This window comes from Podarcis liolepis (genome assembly GCF_965112155.1).
Source record: "Podarcis liolepis genome assembly, chromosome: 13".
Classification (NCBI taxonomy): Eukaryota; Metazoa; Chordata; class Lepidosauria; order Squamata; family Lacertidae; genus Podarcis; species Podarcis liolepis.
In genome coordinates, this window is record NC_139573.1 from 36,152,006 (window position 1) to 36,166,452 (window position 14,447).

A 14,447-nucleotide genomic window follows, 5' to 3' on the forward strand; every position below is an offset into this window, starting at 1 on the left:
ATTTGAACCCCACTTTCTACCTCAGGTGTGGCCATGTTGATCTCCACACACGAGGTCGATGACATTTTAGGGGGTGAAACTTAATTTTTGCACATTTCTTCAGTGGGGATGCAATATATTTTTGGGCGTGAGGAATTCAAATCTGCCATTGTTTTTATGACTGGGCAACAATCAGCTTGGTAAATCAACATTTGACGAAGGAGCACGTGAACTGCTCTCGGGAAAACCAATGAATTTCCCCTTCTGACAATTCAGGTAATGCTAAATAATAACAATACAGTGGTACCTCAGGTTACATACGTTTCAGGTTACATACATTTCAGGTTACAGATGCTTCAGGTTACAGACTCCGCTAACCCAGAAATAGTACCTCGGGTTAAGAACTTTGCTTCAGGATAAGAACAGAAATTGCGCGGCAGCAGGAGGCCCCATTAGCTAAAGTGGTACCTCAGGTTAAGAACAGTTTCAGGTTAAGAACGGACCTTCAGAACAAATTAATTTCTTACCCCGAGATACCACTGTACTTGGCAATTTTTAATGATTTCTGTGCAGCTTGACACACATTTTATTTACCAAGCAAAAGTAAATTATACTCATTTAAACCAAAATACCATTCGAATTCCCAAGTCACGTTACACCTCTCATTTGGGGAAGTTGAAAAATTCAGCACTGAGTCAGTGTCCCCTCCATTCTGCCCTTCCTCCCTTGAGACAAACCCATCTCTCCCCTTTTTCCCCCTTCCTTCAGTTCTCGGTGACCATCGACTCTGAGCTGATCGAGGAGCAACCGACCGAGATTGAGCTGTGGCTGGTGCTGGTTGCCGTAGCAGCCGGACTTCTGCTTTTGGGCGTCATCGTCTTACTGCTGTGGAAGGTGAGAAGAGGAGGGGTTTTTTGAAATTGGGGAGCAAGGGGTGACAGGCTAGAAACAGCAGCTCCTTCCTTTCCTCTCTCTCTTCCTTTCCTCCCCATATTTGTAGAGAGACACTCTCAAAACTGCTTCTGCAAAGCCAACCCGGGCCGCACAAAAGAGAACATGCAACAACCCACACAATTTTCTGTGGCAAGCTCAAATGCCTTAGCAGTATTTTCGGGGCTGATATAACTATGCTATAGGTGGGCTGGCCTCGCTGGAGAACAAAATGTTCAGGCATTCAGCCATCGCAAAAAAACAAACAAACTAGCCAAGCCAGTTTGAAATGGACCAGGCAGGAAGTTAACTGCTTCCCGCCCCAGCTTTATCCAGAAGCGATGGAATCTGCTCTGACTTGGGTGCTTGCATTTAGCTTGTGCAGTTAATATTGGAGAACAGCCAAGCAGCTCATTGTATCTGTGGGATGCTTGCTATAGCCGTTTTTGTCACCATAGAGAAACCGGTTGGACTGGGAGGAAACTATATTTAGAACCTGATTAACCAAGGCATCAGCTGAGTATTTGGGATCCTTTGGTGCATACCTCAAGATAAGATGATAACAGTAGTCATCTGTATTATGGTCGGTCCTTCACCAACTCATTGAGAGATAGATAGATAGATAGATAGATAGATAGATAGATAGATAGATAGATGATAGATAGATAGATAGATAGGTGATAGATGATAGATGATAGATGATAGATGATAGATGATAGATGATAGATAGATGATAGATAGATAGATAGATGATAGATAGATGATAGATAGATAGATAGATAGATAGATAGACAGATGATAGATATGATTTTTAAAAATATACACATACAACAACAACAAAAGTCAAGATCCGAATACCAAGATTGCTCTGAATATCTTGACTTCCCCTCATCCCTTCCATGGGTCCTAGTGGTATTATTTACAACTGCATATCAATACTATCCAAGTTTAATCCTTCCAAATTATCCATACTTTCGTTAGTTTACAAGTCTGGTTAAAATCCTGCTAATGTTTGAACCTGCGTACAGTGGTCTTGTAAATAGATTGTAAACTTTTCCCATTTTTTTAAAGTTCTTGTCCTCTTGATTTCTGAGCTTCCCAGTTAATTTTGCCATTTCAGCATAGTCCATCAACTTGGTTTTCCATTCTTCACTGGTCGGGGTTGTTTCTTCCTTCCATCTCTGGGCTAATAGCATCCATGAGGTTGTTGTCGTGTACATAAACAGTCTATTTTGGTCCTTTGGTAGTTCGGTACCTGTAATTCCTAATAAGAAGGCTTCTGGTTTTTTAACAAAAGTTATTTTAAATATTTTTTTCATTTCATTATATATCATCTCCCAGAATTTTTTTATTATTTTACACGCCCACCACATATGATAATAGGTACTGTCTTTTTCTTTATATGTCCAGCGGGTATCTGAACTTGTTCTTAAGCAGTTTACTTCGTTGATGCTTGGAGCATGTTGCGTACTGCCTGTGTGCCTGACCCTTTTCAGAAATCCCTTAGTTGTTGGCATCCATTTGTCTCAAGAGACAATGGAGTGCACTTCTGGGTGTGAAGTCAAACTGCTGCGTTAGCAGTACCAAAGTGACCTTCCCGGGGCGCAAGCCTAAATTGGCCCGTTTTTCCAGAGCAACTCCAACCATTACCTTGTCATTGAGGGAATGTGTGTTTTCAAGCCTCCCTCTGCTTGTATTGGTTCCCAGAAAGGGGGGGGGGAGGATTCATACCTCCTGTTCCTAGAGTACCAAATGCAGATTAAAAATGTGGAGGCAGTCATGGCTTGCAGAGCACTTCCAAAGCTAAGTCTCCACTAGTTCTGTGTTGCATTCCAACTCCCAGAAATAACTGGCCATATTCAAGTGGGGAGTTTCACCAGCCCAGCTGAAGTGGCAAAAAGCATCTCATTTACTCTAGTGACAACTGAACACAGGAAAACAACCACCGCCCGAGAGGATGTTTTCCTGCTCCTCCCTATGGCTTAGTATCTTTGTGTGCCGCAAATTCAGCATCCAAGATGCTCAAAATATAGAAAGTGAATCCTGGAAGTGCTCTCCAACTGTGGTTGCCTGTATTGGCTGCTAGGGAAAGCTCTCCTTCGGAAGATCACTACAGGCAAGATGGGTCATGAATATACCTGCACCTTTTTTAAGAGGGTAGCATGGAAGTTGACCTTTGGTTCTGTGCAGGTGAATGCAAGGGCACGCTTGAAGTTTTGACCAACGCATGCGGCATCCTTGCGGCACCAGATTCGCCATTTTCCCAGTGGTGTCAGCCCACTTCTTATCAATTCTGCTTGATATTTTTTGCCTTGGAATTGTAGCCTTGCGGAGGAGCCCACAGCAGCCCCAGATTGTGTGCATTTGGCAACCCCCAAAACTACCACTCCTGGTGCAAAAAATTGAGACCGATCCCGCCTGCATGTTGAAAATTATATCCTTTGCAACAAAGGGGCTGGAACGCATGAGCTGGTTATCTCCCCAACCCATTGCGCATTGTTTCCTTGTTGTGCTTGACCTTTGACCCCCTGCTTCCTCATAGTGCGGCTTCTTCCGGCGGGCAAGCACACGAGCCATGTACGAGGCCAAGGGCCAGAAAGCCATGATGAAGATCCAGCCATCTGAAACTAAGCGGCTGACCGACAGCTACTAGCTCCTGTTTCAGGGGGAGGGGAAACTGCCCACCCCTTTGCCCTGTCTCTTGGTAAATCAAGCTCTTGCAGCAGGTCTGCTCCTCTTGTTCGCTGTCTCTGTCAACCTCTCCGCTTCTTAATCCTTCCCATAAGACCCTGGTGTTGAGAGCTATGTCCCAGTGCTGCTTCAGGGAAAGTGGACTTTATACTGTTTGACTTATAGTCAAACCTTGGTTCTTGAACGGCACTGTTTTCGAACATTTCGGCTCCCGAACGATGAAAACCTGGAAGTAAATGCTCCGGTTTTCGAACTTTTTTCGGAACCCAAACATCCGGCACAGCTTCCGCTTGAGTGCAGGAAGCTCTTGTGACCAATCGGAAGCCGCGCCTCGGTTGTTTCGGACGTTGAACGGGCTTCCTAAATGGATTACGTTTGACAACCGAAGTTTGACTGTATATGGGACTAAGCGCCGGCCCATTTAAACGAACAGACAGGACCAACTTACGTCTGCTCCACTCACAGAGCACAACTAATAACCACAATAATCAGTATTCTTAGCCACTCCCCACCACCTCCTGCCCACCCACACAGAGGGGAGCCCAGTTGCCGAAGTGACCCTTGCCAGGTGAATCCCTTGCCCATCTCCCTCCATCCACTCTCGCTCCCAGTCTGGGGAGTGCATCTAGCAACCAGGCCAAGCTGGGGCCCAGAGACCCCCGGCCATTGGCAGGGAAGAACGGGGAGCTGGGAACAGCAACCCCTCACCGATGTGTTGGCCACCCACTACACTATGCCCCTGTATGGGGAGGAATAGTTAAGCATCCCCCACACACCTCTGCTGCTCTGATCAAATTCAGAGGTGCCCCTGCCTCTTTTTAAAGCTTTTTTTTTAAAGCTTTTTTTTTAAAAAAGGAAATCTGATTATGACTCTCCTACTGTGACTGGGCCCTAAGCCTTGGCTTTATTCTAATGAGCTACTATGGGTGCTCCTGCTTCAGAGCCCTCTTTGGGTGCAGGAGGAAATGCAGGTGTGCAACACGGAGCCTTGTGATTGGGAGGTAGTACAAAGCCCCCGGATTGGCTGTGGCCAGTATGAAAACAAGAGCCTACCCTTGTTGTCTATGGGGCAGAGAATTCTGCCTGTTCCTGCCCCACCTCCCAACTCAGACTATCGAAGCCAAGGACCCTGAGATAAGAGTCTGGATTTGCAGGTGGCAGAGAAGCACATCTGGCCTCAGCCCTTGTCTGGACATTTCTCTCAGCATCCAACATCTGAGGTGTCCAGATTTCCAAAACCAGCCCTCTCAACACCAGTTAGCGCCAGGCATTGCAGCCCCTTCCTCTCTTAGTTGTCTTCAAGGCATGTTCCTCACACATTGCACTTAATGCTCTCCCCCAGGTCTCATGTCTGTTGGCCTCTTGGTTTTACCTGTCCGTCTCACTAACCCAAATGTTTCTTTTCTAGGCTTTAAGAACCACCTATGTTTCAGGTGGCTTCTGAGGTGGCACCTCCTCACTCTGACAAGGGACTTGCCTCTTTCTCTCTCTTTACTCTCAATCTTATTTCCGTTCACTGGGCCATTCATTCCAAGTGACCGTTCTGAGGTGGTGCTGAGTCGGCGACACTGGCGGGGGTTGACTTTGATACAGGAGTCAGTCTAGAGAACGCTCTAATACAGGGTTTCCCCAAGCTTGGGTCTATAGCTGTTTTTAGACTACAACTCCCATCATCCCTAGCTAGCAGAACCAGTGGTCAGGGATGATGGGAATTGTAGTCCAGAAACAGCTGGAGACCCAAGTTTGGGAAACTGTGCTCTAATATATACCCAGATTGGCAGCTCACCCTCACATATTTTGACTTGCCACACACACACACACACACACACACAGTTTTGCTACAGAATCATGGCAGGTGTCAAAGATCAGTGGCCAATCCCAGTGTTAAACCATTTAATCCATTGTGCCTTCGCCACACCACTGCTGAAGGACAACATAAAAAAGAATTAGCAAAACTTTGAACCAAGTTCCGAGTCAACCAAGTTTTGAACCAATTTTGAACCAATCACTTGGTTTCCAAGTCGCCATTTTGTTGGCTCTCACTCAGAAAACAACATGGCGGGCTATGTCACTGCTGCCTTTTCCTCCCCAAGCTGCAAAAGTAGTTTTACCTTAGGGTCGTCTATGGCAGACAACTACTCCCAACGCATGAGAGGGGATAATGAGATCATTCTTTTTCTCAATGTCAATTGAAGCTGGTTTAAAGGTTAAAAAGGGTAAAGGACCCCTGGGCGGTTAAGTCCAGTCAAAGGCGACTATGGGGTTCCGGCACTTATCTCGCTTTCAGGCCGAGGGAGCCGGCGTTTGTCCACAGACAACTTTCTGGGTCATGGGGCCAGCAGGACTAAACCGCTTCTGGTGCAACGGGACACTGTGACAGAAACCAGAGTGCACGGAAATGCCGTTTACCTTCCTGCCACAGTGCTACCTATCTATCTACTTGCACTGGCGTGCTTTCAAACTGCTTTGGGGCATAGCTGTCAACTTTTCCCTTTTCTTGCAAGGAAACCTATTCGGAATAAGGGAATTTCCCTTAAAAAAAGGAAAAAGTTGACAGCTATGGTTTGGGGCAGAGGTTTGGTTTGGGGCAGAGGGACACATCAAAATGCAACCTTTCATAAGAACCGACAAAACAGAAACAGGTTGTGATGAATACTGTGTGCACACCACTTCTCAAACCACTGGAAGCAAAGTAGAATGTGTACAAAACCCTAGTTTCTCTGTTTTGGAACCGATGTCACGCCTTTTCAGCCACCACAGGAAACTGGTCCGATGAACCGGCCTTCTCCACTACCTCCCCGCTTCCTCTCTCGCCTTCTCTTTCTCCCTGCCTCTACTCTCCATAGCGTCCCTTTGCTCAAATTCCCAACTTTGGTCAATGTGTCCTGCCACTAATGCGTCTCTTTTCCCCTCCCTCTCTTCCCGCGCAGTGCAACTTTTTCAAGCGGACCCGCTACTACCGAATCATGCCCAAATACCACGCCATCCGGATCCGGCAGGAGGAGCGCTACCAGCCAGCCGGCGGCTTCCTGGCTCCGAGGCACAAGAAGCAGTGGGTCACAAGCTGGCAGGAGACGGGGAGTTACTACTGACGCTTGCCTCCCTCTCCCCCATCCCCTCCACCCTCACCGGCTGCTTCACTCCCTTCTGGACTTGGCGTTGAACCAACGACAAAACTACTATTGAAACCCTAAGTTACGTGACTCAGGTCGGTGACCACGACCCAAGAGCTTTCTCTGGATGCAGCGATTGTAGGGAGGGGATGTTCCCTCCTGGGATGAGGGGTGGAGAAGCTTTTTCAGTCTTTGTGGGGCAGCCTGGTGGGGCCCGAGGCCAAAAATGGACAGAGCAACAGGTGCGATTCTCACCTTTGTGCAACAGGCTGCGTTCCAGCCACGCAAAAGCTGGAGGCCTCCTAACTTTCCATCCTGGTTCAAGGACACCTGGCAGCTAGGAAAGGGACTGAGGAGATGAGGGAGGCTGTGTGAAAGTCTCAAGGGGTCTGCATTTGGCACCTGGGCTTGAGTCCGTTTACCCTCACCCCCCTGAAATACAAAGCTCAAAGGGGCAGCTTTTTTCACTTACACCAGTTATTTATTTCCCCACGCACAAGCACCACCACCAGGGTCCTGAGGACTGCATTTCTGTGAGGTATGACAATCAGCTTAGCTTCATTCTGGACAGATCGGCCCAAGTCAGCTGTGTTGAAGTTGTCTTGGTGACCGAAACACAAAGCCATCTCTCTCTCTCTCTCTCTCTTTCTCTCAGCCGTTTCTTCTCAGATGTCATTGTTGTTTCACACGACCACTGCTTCTTGCATTTACACTCCACTTTCCCTCCAGAAGGGACGCGGGTGGCGCTGTGGGTTAAACCACTGAGCCTAGGACTTGCCGATCAGAAGGTTGGCGGGTCGAATCCCCGTGATGGGGTGAGCTCCCGTTGCTCGGTCCCTGCTCCTGCCAACCTAGCAGTTCGAAAGCACGTCAAAGTGCAAGTAGATAAATAGGTGGGAAGGTAAACGGCGTTTCCGTGCTCTGCTCTGGTTCGCCAGAAGCGGCTTAGTCATGCTGGCCACATGACCCGGAAGCTGTACGCCAGCTCCCTCTGCCAATAAAGCGAGATGAGCGCTGCAACCCCAGAGTCAGTCACGACTGGACCTAATGGCCAGGGGTCCCTTTACCTTTACCTTCCCTCCAGAAGGCATGGAGCAATTTCCAAACGGCTCTTAGTCCGCCTCCCATCAGAGGTGTACCTAGGGGTTGGTGAAAACAGCCCCACCAGGAATGCAGGCCCAGGGTCCCCCCACAAAAACCACCTATGAGACTAGACTGTGTGACATATATGTGATGCACTGCCACTGTTGCGGTGAGATCAAACGCAGGAGAAGATCCCCATGCTTCATGCACTGCAGAACAAAGGCTTACGATTATTATCATTATTGCCCTCCCTCCTCGCTTTGCCCTCACTCCAGACGCTTTTGAGTACTTGGGTTTCTAAAACGTAGCAATTTCTAATGTGGCACTTGCTTTAAAGTGATTTCTTTTTTTCTCATGGGGGGAGCGGATACGCCGACACAGCTCCTTGTCGAGGGTGCAAGGGGTCCCAGGTACGCTTCTCCCTCCCATCCCGGCAGCTTACAGAGTCATGCCAGCTTAGTGGTGAGACTGTATCATAGAATTGGAAGGGACTCCAGGGGTCATCTAGTCCAACCCCCTCCAGCGCAGGAATCTTTTGCCCAGTGTGGGGCCCTGAGATTGAGCATCTTGTGCTCTACCAACTGGGAACATAGGAAGCTGCCTTGTATTGAGTCAGATCCTAGGTCTATCTAGGTCTGTATTGTCTACACTGACTGGCAGCAGCTGCCCAGAGTTTCAGAGAAGTGTCTTTCTCAACTGCACCTGGAGGTGAGGGTTGAACCAGGCACCTTCTGCAGACACTTGTGCAAAACCTCTTGTGCATGGACAGTCGTGTGTGCCATGGTGTGAGTTGGCTTGGCTAAAGCAGATGCGTACAAGCAAGCTTTCATGTACTTTCCCCCGATAGCATTATCTTTGATGTTTACACTTTCTTTCTCCCCCACCTTTGGTTCATTATTTTTATCGCTGACAAACCAGGGATTCCGACATCATTCCTTTGGGGCCTTGCTAAAGATGACACCCATCTATCTTAATTTTCTTCCCTCCGACACACACACACACACACACACACACACACACGTACCCAGGGCCTTGTTATATACATTACACTGAACGCAAGCCATTTTGGCACATGTACAAGTGTTTGTGTGAAAGACTGGACGCAACTTGTTGATTTGTACAGCTCAGCTGTTGCATGCATAGACTGCAGGGGGGGGGTGCCAAGTTGAATACAATATTGTTGGCACCCAGGTAAGCCCTGGCCTGCATAATCAATCATATGATGCAGTGCACACACCTCATTTGAATGGGAATGCCAATCAACTTTGCAGGGGCCCGCCCCGCCCATATATTTTATTGTGTGGGGACCAAAGCTCCACGGCCCCTAGGAGTTGGCTCCAATGATAGACTTACAGTACACTTACTGAATGTGATTAACTACGAATGTACAAATCAGCTACTTACATACACAGATTGTACACTTGTTGGATGTAATGTGGGAACGACCCTAGGCTAAGCATAATTTGGAGAGAAGGTTGAACGGACTTCAGTCCCTGTGCTATGGCTTCAGTTGCCTCCTTCCCCAACCCCAGATTGCTATACCGCGAAAACACTGGATGTATTGCCACTGGAGCTCTGACTATGCCAAAAACTACTGATCCTTTTTTAGTCACTGTGCCGTTTCTTGTATCCCCTCCACGATACTTTGGAGGGAGAGAAAGTAGTTTTTACTACTTACTGCGGTCCAGCTTCTTAAGGAGCGGCGCAAAGGAGACTTCTGAGCTTGAAATGCTGGGAGCGGGCAGAAAGATTATAATGATTGCTTTCGAAACCCCTTTCTGCTCATTCTGTCGGAAAAGATGTGAAGCCACTTTCTGCACTTTGGGGATTGCCAGGGAAGAGGGCTCTACGCAGGGCAGGCTTTGTGTCTGAGGAGGCCCTGGGCAATGTACTCTTTGGTGGGTTCTTTCCTTGATCTGCGAGCCCCAGTTGGCTTACCTCTGGGGCAGGAATTGTTCTCAAGCCAGTGGACCAGATCCTGGGTTCCCCCACTCCTGCCAACCCACTCAGACAGGTGGGTGAGGCCACTTACCTGTCAGTCACCAGATATCACCATGGCATCAGGTGACCCGTTTTTCCTTCGTAGCGTGGCTTGCGTTTGAGCCACACTGCCGAGGAAAACCCAAGCCGGGCTTGATGTCACAGCCGATCAGCTGGTTTCAAGTCATGCTTCCTGCAGGGATCTGCTGTGCTGTGGAGTTCAGGCATGGTCAGTAGCACCTAGCAAGCCCCGCAGCAAAGCTCATCCCAGTGCGCTTGAAGTCAGCATCTGCCAGCTGATCGGCGCTGGCAGCAAACACCCCTTGCTAAGAAGCTACTGGCAGCACACTTCAATGCACCTCTATTATGTCCTCAGGGGTGCGGCTGGTGGGCATAGTTGGGGGGGGCAAATTGGGACCCATGCTGGACCTAGTTAGGCCCAGGAAGTTGCCCACCCCTAGTTTACTTCTGGTACCCCGCAAGACGAACGCCTCGGAAGATGAAAAACTCGCTAGACGAAGGAGTTTTTCATTTTCTTAGCCGCTTCGCAAGACGCATTTCCCTATGGGCTTGCTTCGCAAAACGAAGCTTGCCCCGCAAGCTCCGGGGATAGCGGGGAAGCGCAGCACGTCTTCCCCGCTGTCCCCGGACCACTTTTGAAGCAAGGGGCGGCGGGGAGAAGATCACTTCTCCCCGTTGCCAGCCCCGCAATCTCTGGTGATATCTTCTCCCCTCCGCCCCTTGCTTCAAAAGAGGGGACAGAGGGGAAGGCGCGCGCGCGCGCCTTCCCCTCTGTCCCTGGAGATTGCGGGGCAGGCAACGGGGAGAAGCAATCTTCTCCCCGCCGCCCCTTGCTTTAAACAGGTCCGGGGACAGAGGGGAAGGTGCGCGGCGCTTCCCCTCTGTCCCCGGACGGTCTCCATAGGAACGCATTGATTGATTTTCAATGCATTCCTATGGGAAACCATGCTTCGCAAGACGAAAAACTCGCAAGAAGAAAAAACTTGCGGAACGAATTAATTTCGTCTTGCGAGGCACCACTGTACCGTATTTTTCGCTCTATAGGACGCACTTTTTCCCCTCCAAAAATTAAGGGGAAATGTGTGTGCATCCTATGGAGCAGATGCAGGCTCCTTGGCTTCAGCGATAGCAACGCGAAGCCTCCGAAGCGCAGAGGGAGCACTCCCTCCACACTCCGGAGGTTTCGCGTTGCTTTCGCTGAAGCCTGGAGAGCGAGAGGGGTCAGTGCGCACCGACCCCTCTCGCTCTCCAGGCTTCAGGGATAGTCACCTGAAGCCTTTAGGGCGCAGCGGGAACTCGCGCTGCGCTCCAAAAGCTTCGGGTTCCTTTTGCTGAAGCCGGGAGAGCAAGACTCTCCTGGCTTCAGCAAAGAGGGAGAGCTGCGCAGCGCCCCTTCAGCGAAGCGGGAGGAGAAATGGAAGGGGCTCCATTTCTCCTGCCGCTTCGCTGAAGGGGCGCTAAGCAGAGAAGGGGAGAAATTTTTTTTCTTGTTCTCCCCCTCTAAAACAAGGTGCGTCCTATGGTCGGGTGCGTCCTATAGAGCGAAAAATACGATGATATGGGGAACTAGGTCTAGCCACCAACTTAATTCCTCACTGTCTCACAGGAACACAATGCCATGAATATTATGTGAAGTGTAAATGGTAACTAGAGCTGCTTCGAGCGCCTGGGCAGCTTTTTGTTTAATGAAGAGTTCCAGAGGAAGTGTCATTCATGGGCCCTACTGAGACGCTAGCTGCCCCAGGATGCTGGTGGTCTTGGCCAAAACAATTGGCCCTGACCAGCTGCAGCCAGTTCATGGGGATGGGGCGTTTGTGAATGCCAAGAATGGGCAGGCTTAAAGCTCCCATTTCAGACATTACTCAGCGCTTGTGGAGAAAGGATGGGATGGTAGGGACAGCCTGCATTTCAGTGGAATACAGCAAGGCAGAACGAGACTTGCTCCCCGCTTCTCCCCCACTGCCGAGCCGCCATTTTGAATCCTGAGGAAAAGTTGGCCTCGTGTGCTCCACGTTCCGCATCAGAAAGGGGGTGGGGTTTGAGGGCAACTGCTTCTGTGATTGGGCAGCACAGCCGCTCGTCTTGCCAAGAAGTCAGTGCCCATGGCAGTTCAGTCCGCGATGCTTTCATTTCAAAACATCCCTTGCCCGTGTCTGACTCGGAGAACTTACTGAAGCTGGATTTGGGGTTCTTTATAAAAGCATGTTTCCATTTTCAGCTTTCGTATCTAAATAGCCAAAGTGTTCGTAAGACACAGTTCCTCACTGTTTTACAAGTGTGGTTGGCACCAATGGACACTACTGATCTGGGCTGCAAAAAAAGGGGGGGAGAAAATCTGAAATATCCCCTTCCACACATCACAGTTAAGGAAACTACGGTTGTGTTGAATATCAGAGAATGAGCACACCCCCTCTGCCCTCTGCCCATCCTCATTTCCCAGCTGTATATTAAATTATTAAGAATGTACTTAACTATAGCTATGTGTATATAAATATATATATATATATTTGTTGCTCACTGGAATTTACCACTGTTTATGGTACTGGAGGTCTGGAATCATTGTGCCTTGGTTGTAAATAAGCTTGAGTGGCTATTTTATTTTATGAATAAAAAAATGACTCTGATTTGTAACTTGCGGCTTCAGGTTTTTGTTTTAACTTCAGCAGCCTCTGATTTATGTTTGCGCATTCAAAGGAGGGCAGGGTCTGCTGAAAAACTGTGGCTTTGCCGGCGATGGCTCGAGGTACACAGAAGTATTCCATGAACGCAGGATAACACCCCTGACTTGAGTTGATTGTCTCTAAACTGGGGCTTCCAGTGAGAAGACAATTTGGACAAAGGGCTTAGCCAATCCGTATAGCCCAGCCAACACACCCAGATCAAATAGAACCAGGGTAAACAATCCCTGCTCTCCCTGTACGTCTGGGAAATGGTAACGGTCTTTAGCACTTAGGTAAAAAAAGGTAAAGGACCCCTGAACGGTCAAGTCCACTCAAAGGGGACTATGGGGTTGCAGTGCTCACCTCGCTTTCAGGCCGAGGGAGCCGGCGTTTGTCCACAGACAGCTTTCCGGGTCATGCGGCCAGCATGACTAAACCGCTTCTGGTGCAACGGGACACTGTGACAGAAACCAGAGCACACAGAAATGCTGTTTACCTTTCCGCTGCAGCAGTACCTATTTATCTACTTGCACTGGTGTGCTTTTGAACTGCTAGGTTGGCAGAAGCTGGGAAAGAGCAATGGGAGCTCACCCCGTCGTGGGGATTCAAACCGCCGACCTTCCGATCGGCAAGCCCAAGAAGCTCAGCATTTTAGACCACAGCACCACCAACGTCCCTTTAGCACTTAAGCCTGCGTGTCTCTCATTTTAGATATCGGTGCGTAGTATCTAAAAAGCCTGGGGGTCAAGAGTTCCATTTCTAAGAAGAGGATTATTCCACATTATACAAAAGAGAGAAGTCCCATGTTTCTGAGGTTACATCTCTTAAGTCAGGTTTTATACGTAATGGCCCAGCTATATATGATTAAAGAATGCCAGAGACTGCCATAGGCCAAAGGTTGTTGAAGTAATGTGGACTTATTCCACGAACAGAAGTTAGCACAATTTTTCTCATTCATTGTAGTCTTCCCATACATGCTGGGTTTTACAAATACAATCATAGAATTTTAGAGTTGGAAGGGACCCTGAGGATTATCTAGTCCAGCCCCCTGCAAGGCAGGAATATGCAGCTGTCCCATACAGGGATTGAACCTGCAATACCTTGGCGTTATCAGCACCATACTCGAACCAGGCTAGGCTATCCAGGCTGCCTTGTTTACCAGTAATACTTGTGCACAGGCCCCGGCAGTCCAGGCAACAGCTTGCAACACAGCAGAAATAAAGGGGACACTACACAAATAGCAAAGAAGGTGGAACATGTGAGCTCTGACCAAAGTCCAATTAATGAAATATCACCTGACATCAGTGGATGGATAGTCTTGTGAGCCACACAGCGCACATGATGTAACTCATGGGTTTATCAGAGGTGGGAAGACGAAGTGTAGGACAAAGTTTGGTAAACCAAGAGGAAAGAAGAAGCTCACACTCAGACCAATCATGTCTGTGTTTTATTCAGAAGTAACTCTTGCTAGGGATGCGGGTGGCGCTGTGGGTTAAACCACAGAGCCTAGGACTTGCTGATCAGAAGGTCGGGGGTTTGAATCCCCGTGACGGGGTGAACTTCTGTTTCTCGGTCCCTGCTCCTGCCAACCTAGCAGTTCGAAAGCACGTCAAAGTGCAAGTAGATAAATAGCTACCGCTCCGGCGGGAAGGTAAACGGCGTTTCCGTGCACTGCTCTGGTTTGCCAGAAGCGGCTTAGTCATACTGGCCACATGACCCAGAAGCTGTATGCCGCTCCCTCGGCTAATAAAGCGAGATGAGCGCCGCAACCCCAGAGTCAGCCACAACTGGACCTAATGGTCAGGGGTCCCTTTACCTTTACCTCTTGGTAAACTTTAATGCAGGCTTCCTCAACCTTGGCCCTCCAGATGTTTTGAGACTACAATTCCCATCATCCCTGACCACTGGTCCTGCTAGCTAGGGATCATGGGAGTTGTAGGCCAAAAAACATCTGGAAGGCCGAGGTTGAGGAAGCCTGCCTTAATGATTA

At 48.9% G+C, this 14,447-nt stretch overlaps 1 protein-coding gene and 1 long non-coding RNA gene across 2 annotated transcripts in view; both read left to right on the forward strand.

Moving 5' to 3' along the window:
* LOC310690903 overlaps positions 1-7,903 on the forward strand; it is a 97,465-nt gene extending 89,562 nt beyond the window's left edge. The window contains exon 2 of the long non-coding RNA XR_014518269.1: positions 7,615-7,903. This is a non-coding gene — a long non-coding RNA (uncharacterized lncRNA). The remainder of the gene's footprint in view (positions 1-7,614) is intronic.
* Positions 1-12,428, forward strand: part of ITGA3 (integrin subunit alpha 3) — a 92,974-nt gene extending 80,546 nt beyond the window's left edge. Inside the window, exons 24-26 of the mRNA XM_083469510.1 lie at positions 748-873; positions 6,531-10,247; positions 10,811-12,428. Of these exons, the coding sequence (XP_083325636.1) occupies positions 748-873; positions 6,531-6,692 (288 nt within the window). The 3' untranslated portion in view covers positions 6,693-10,247; positions 10,811-12,428. The remainder of the gene's footprint in view (positions 1-747; positions 874-6,530; positions 10,248-10,810) is intronic.
* The last annotated feature ends 2,019 nt before the right edge of the window (positions 12,429-14,447 follow it).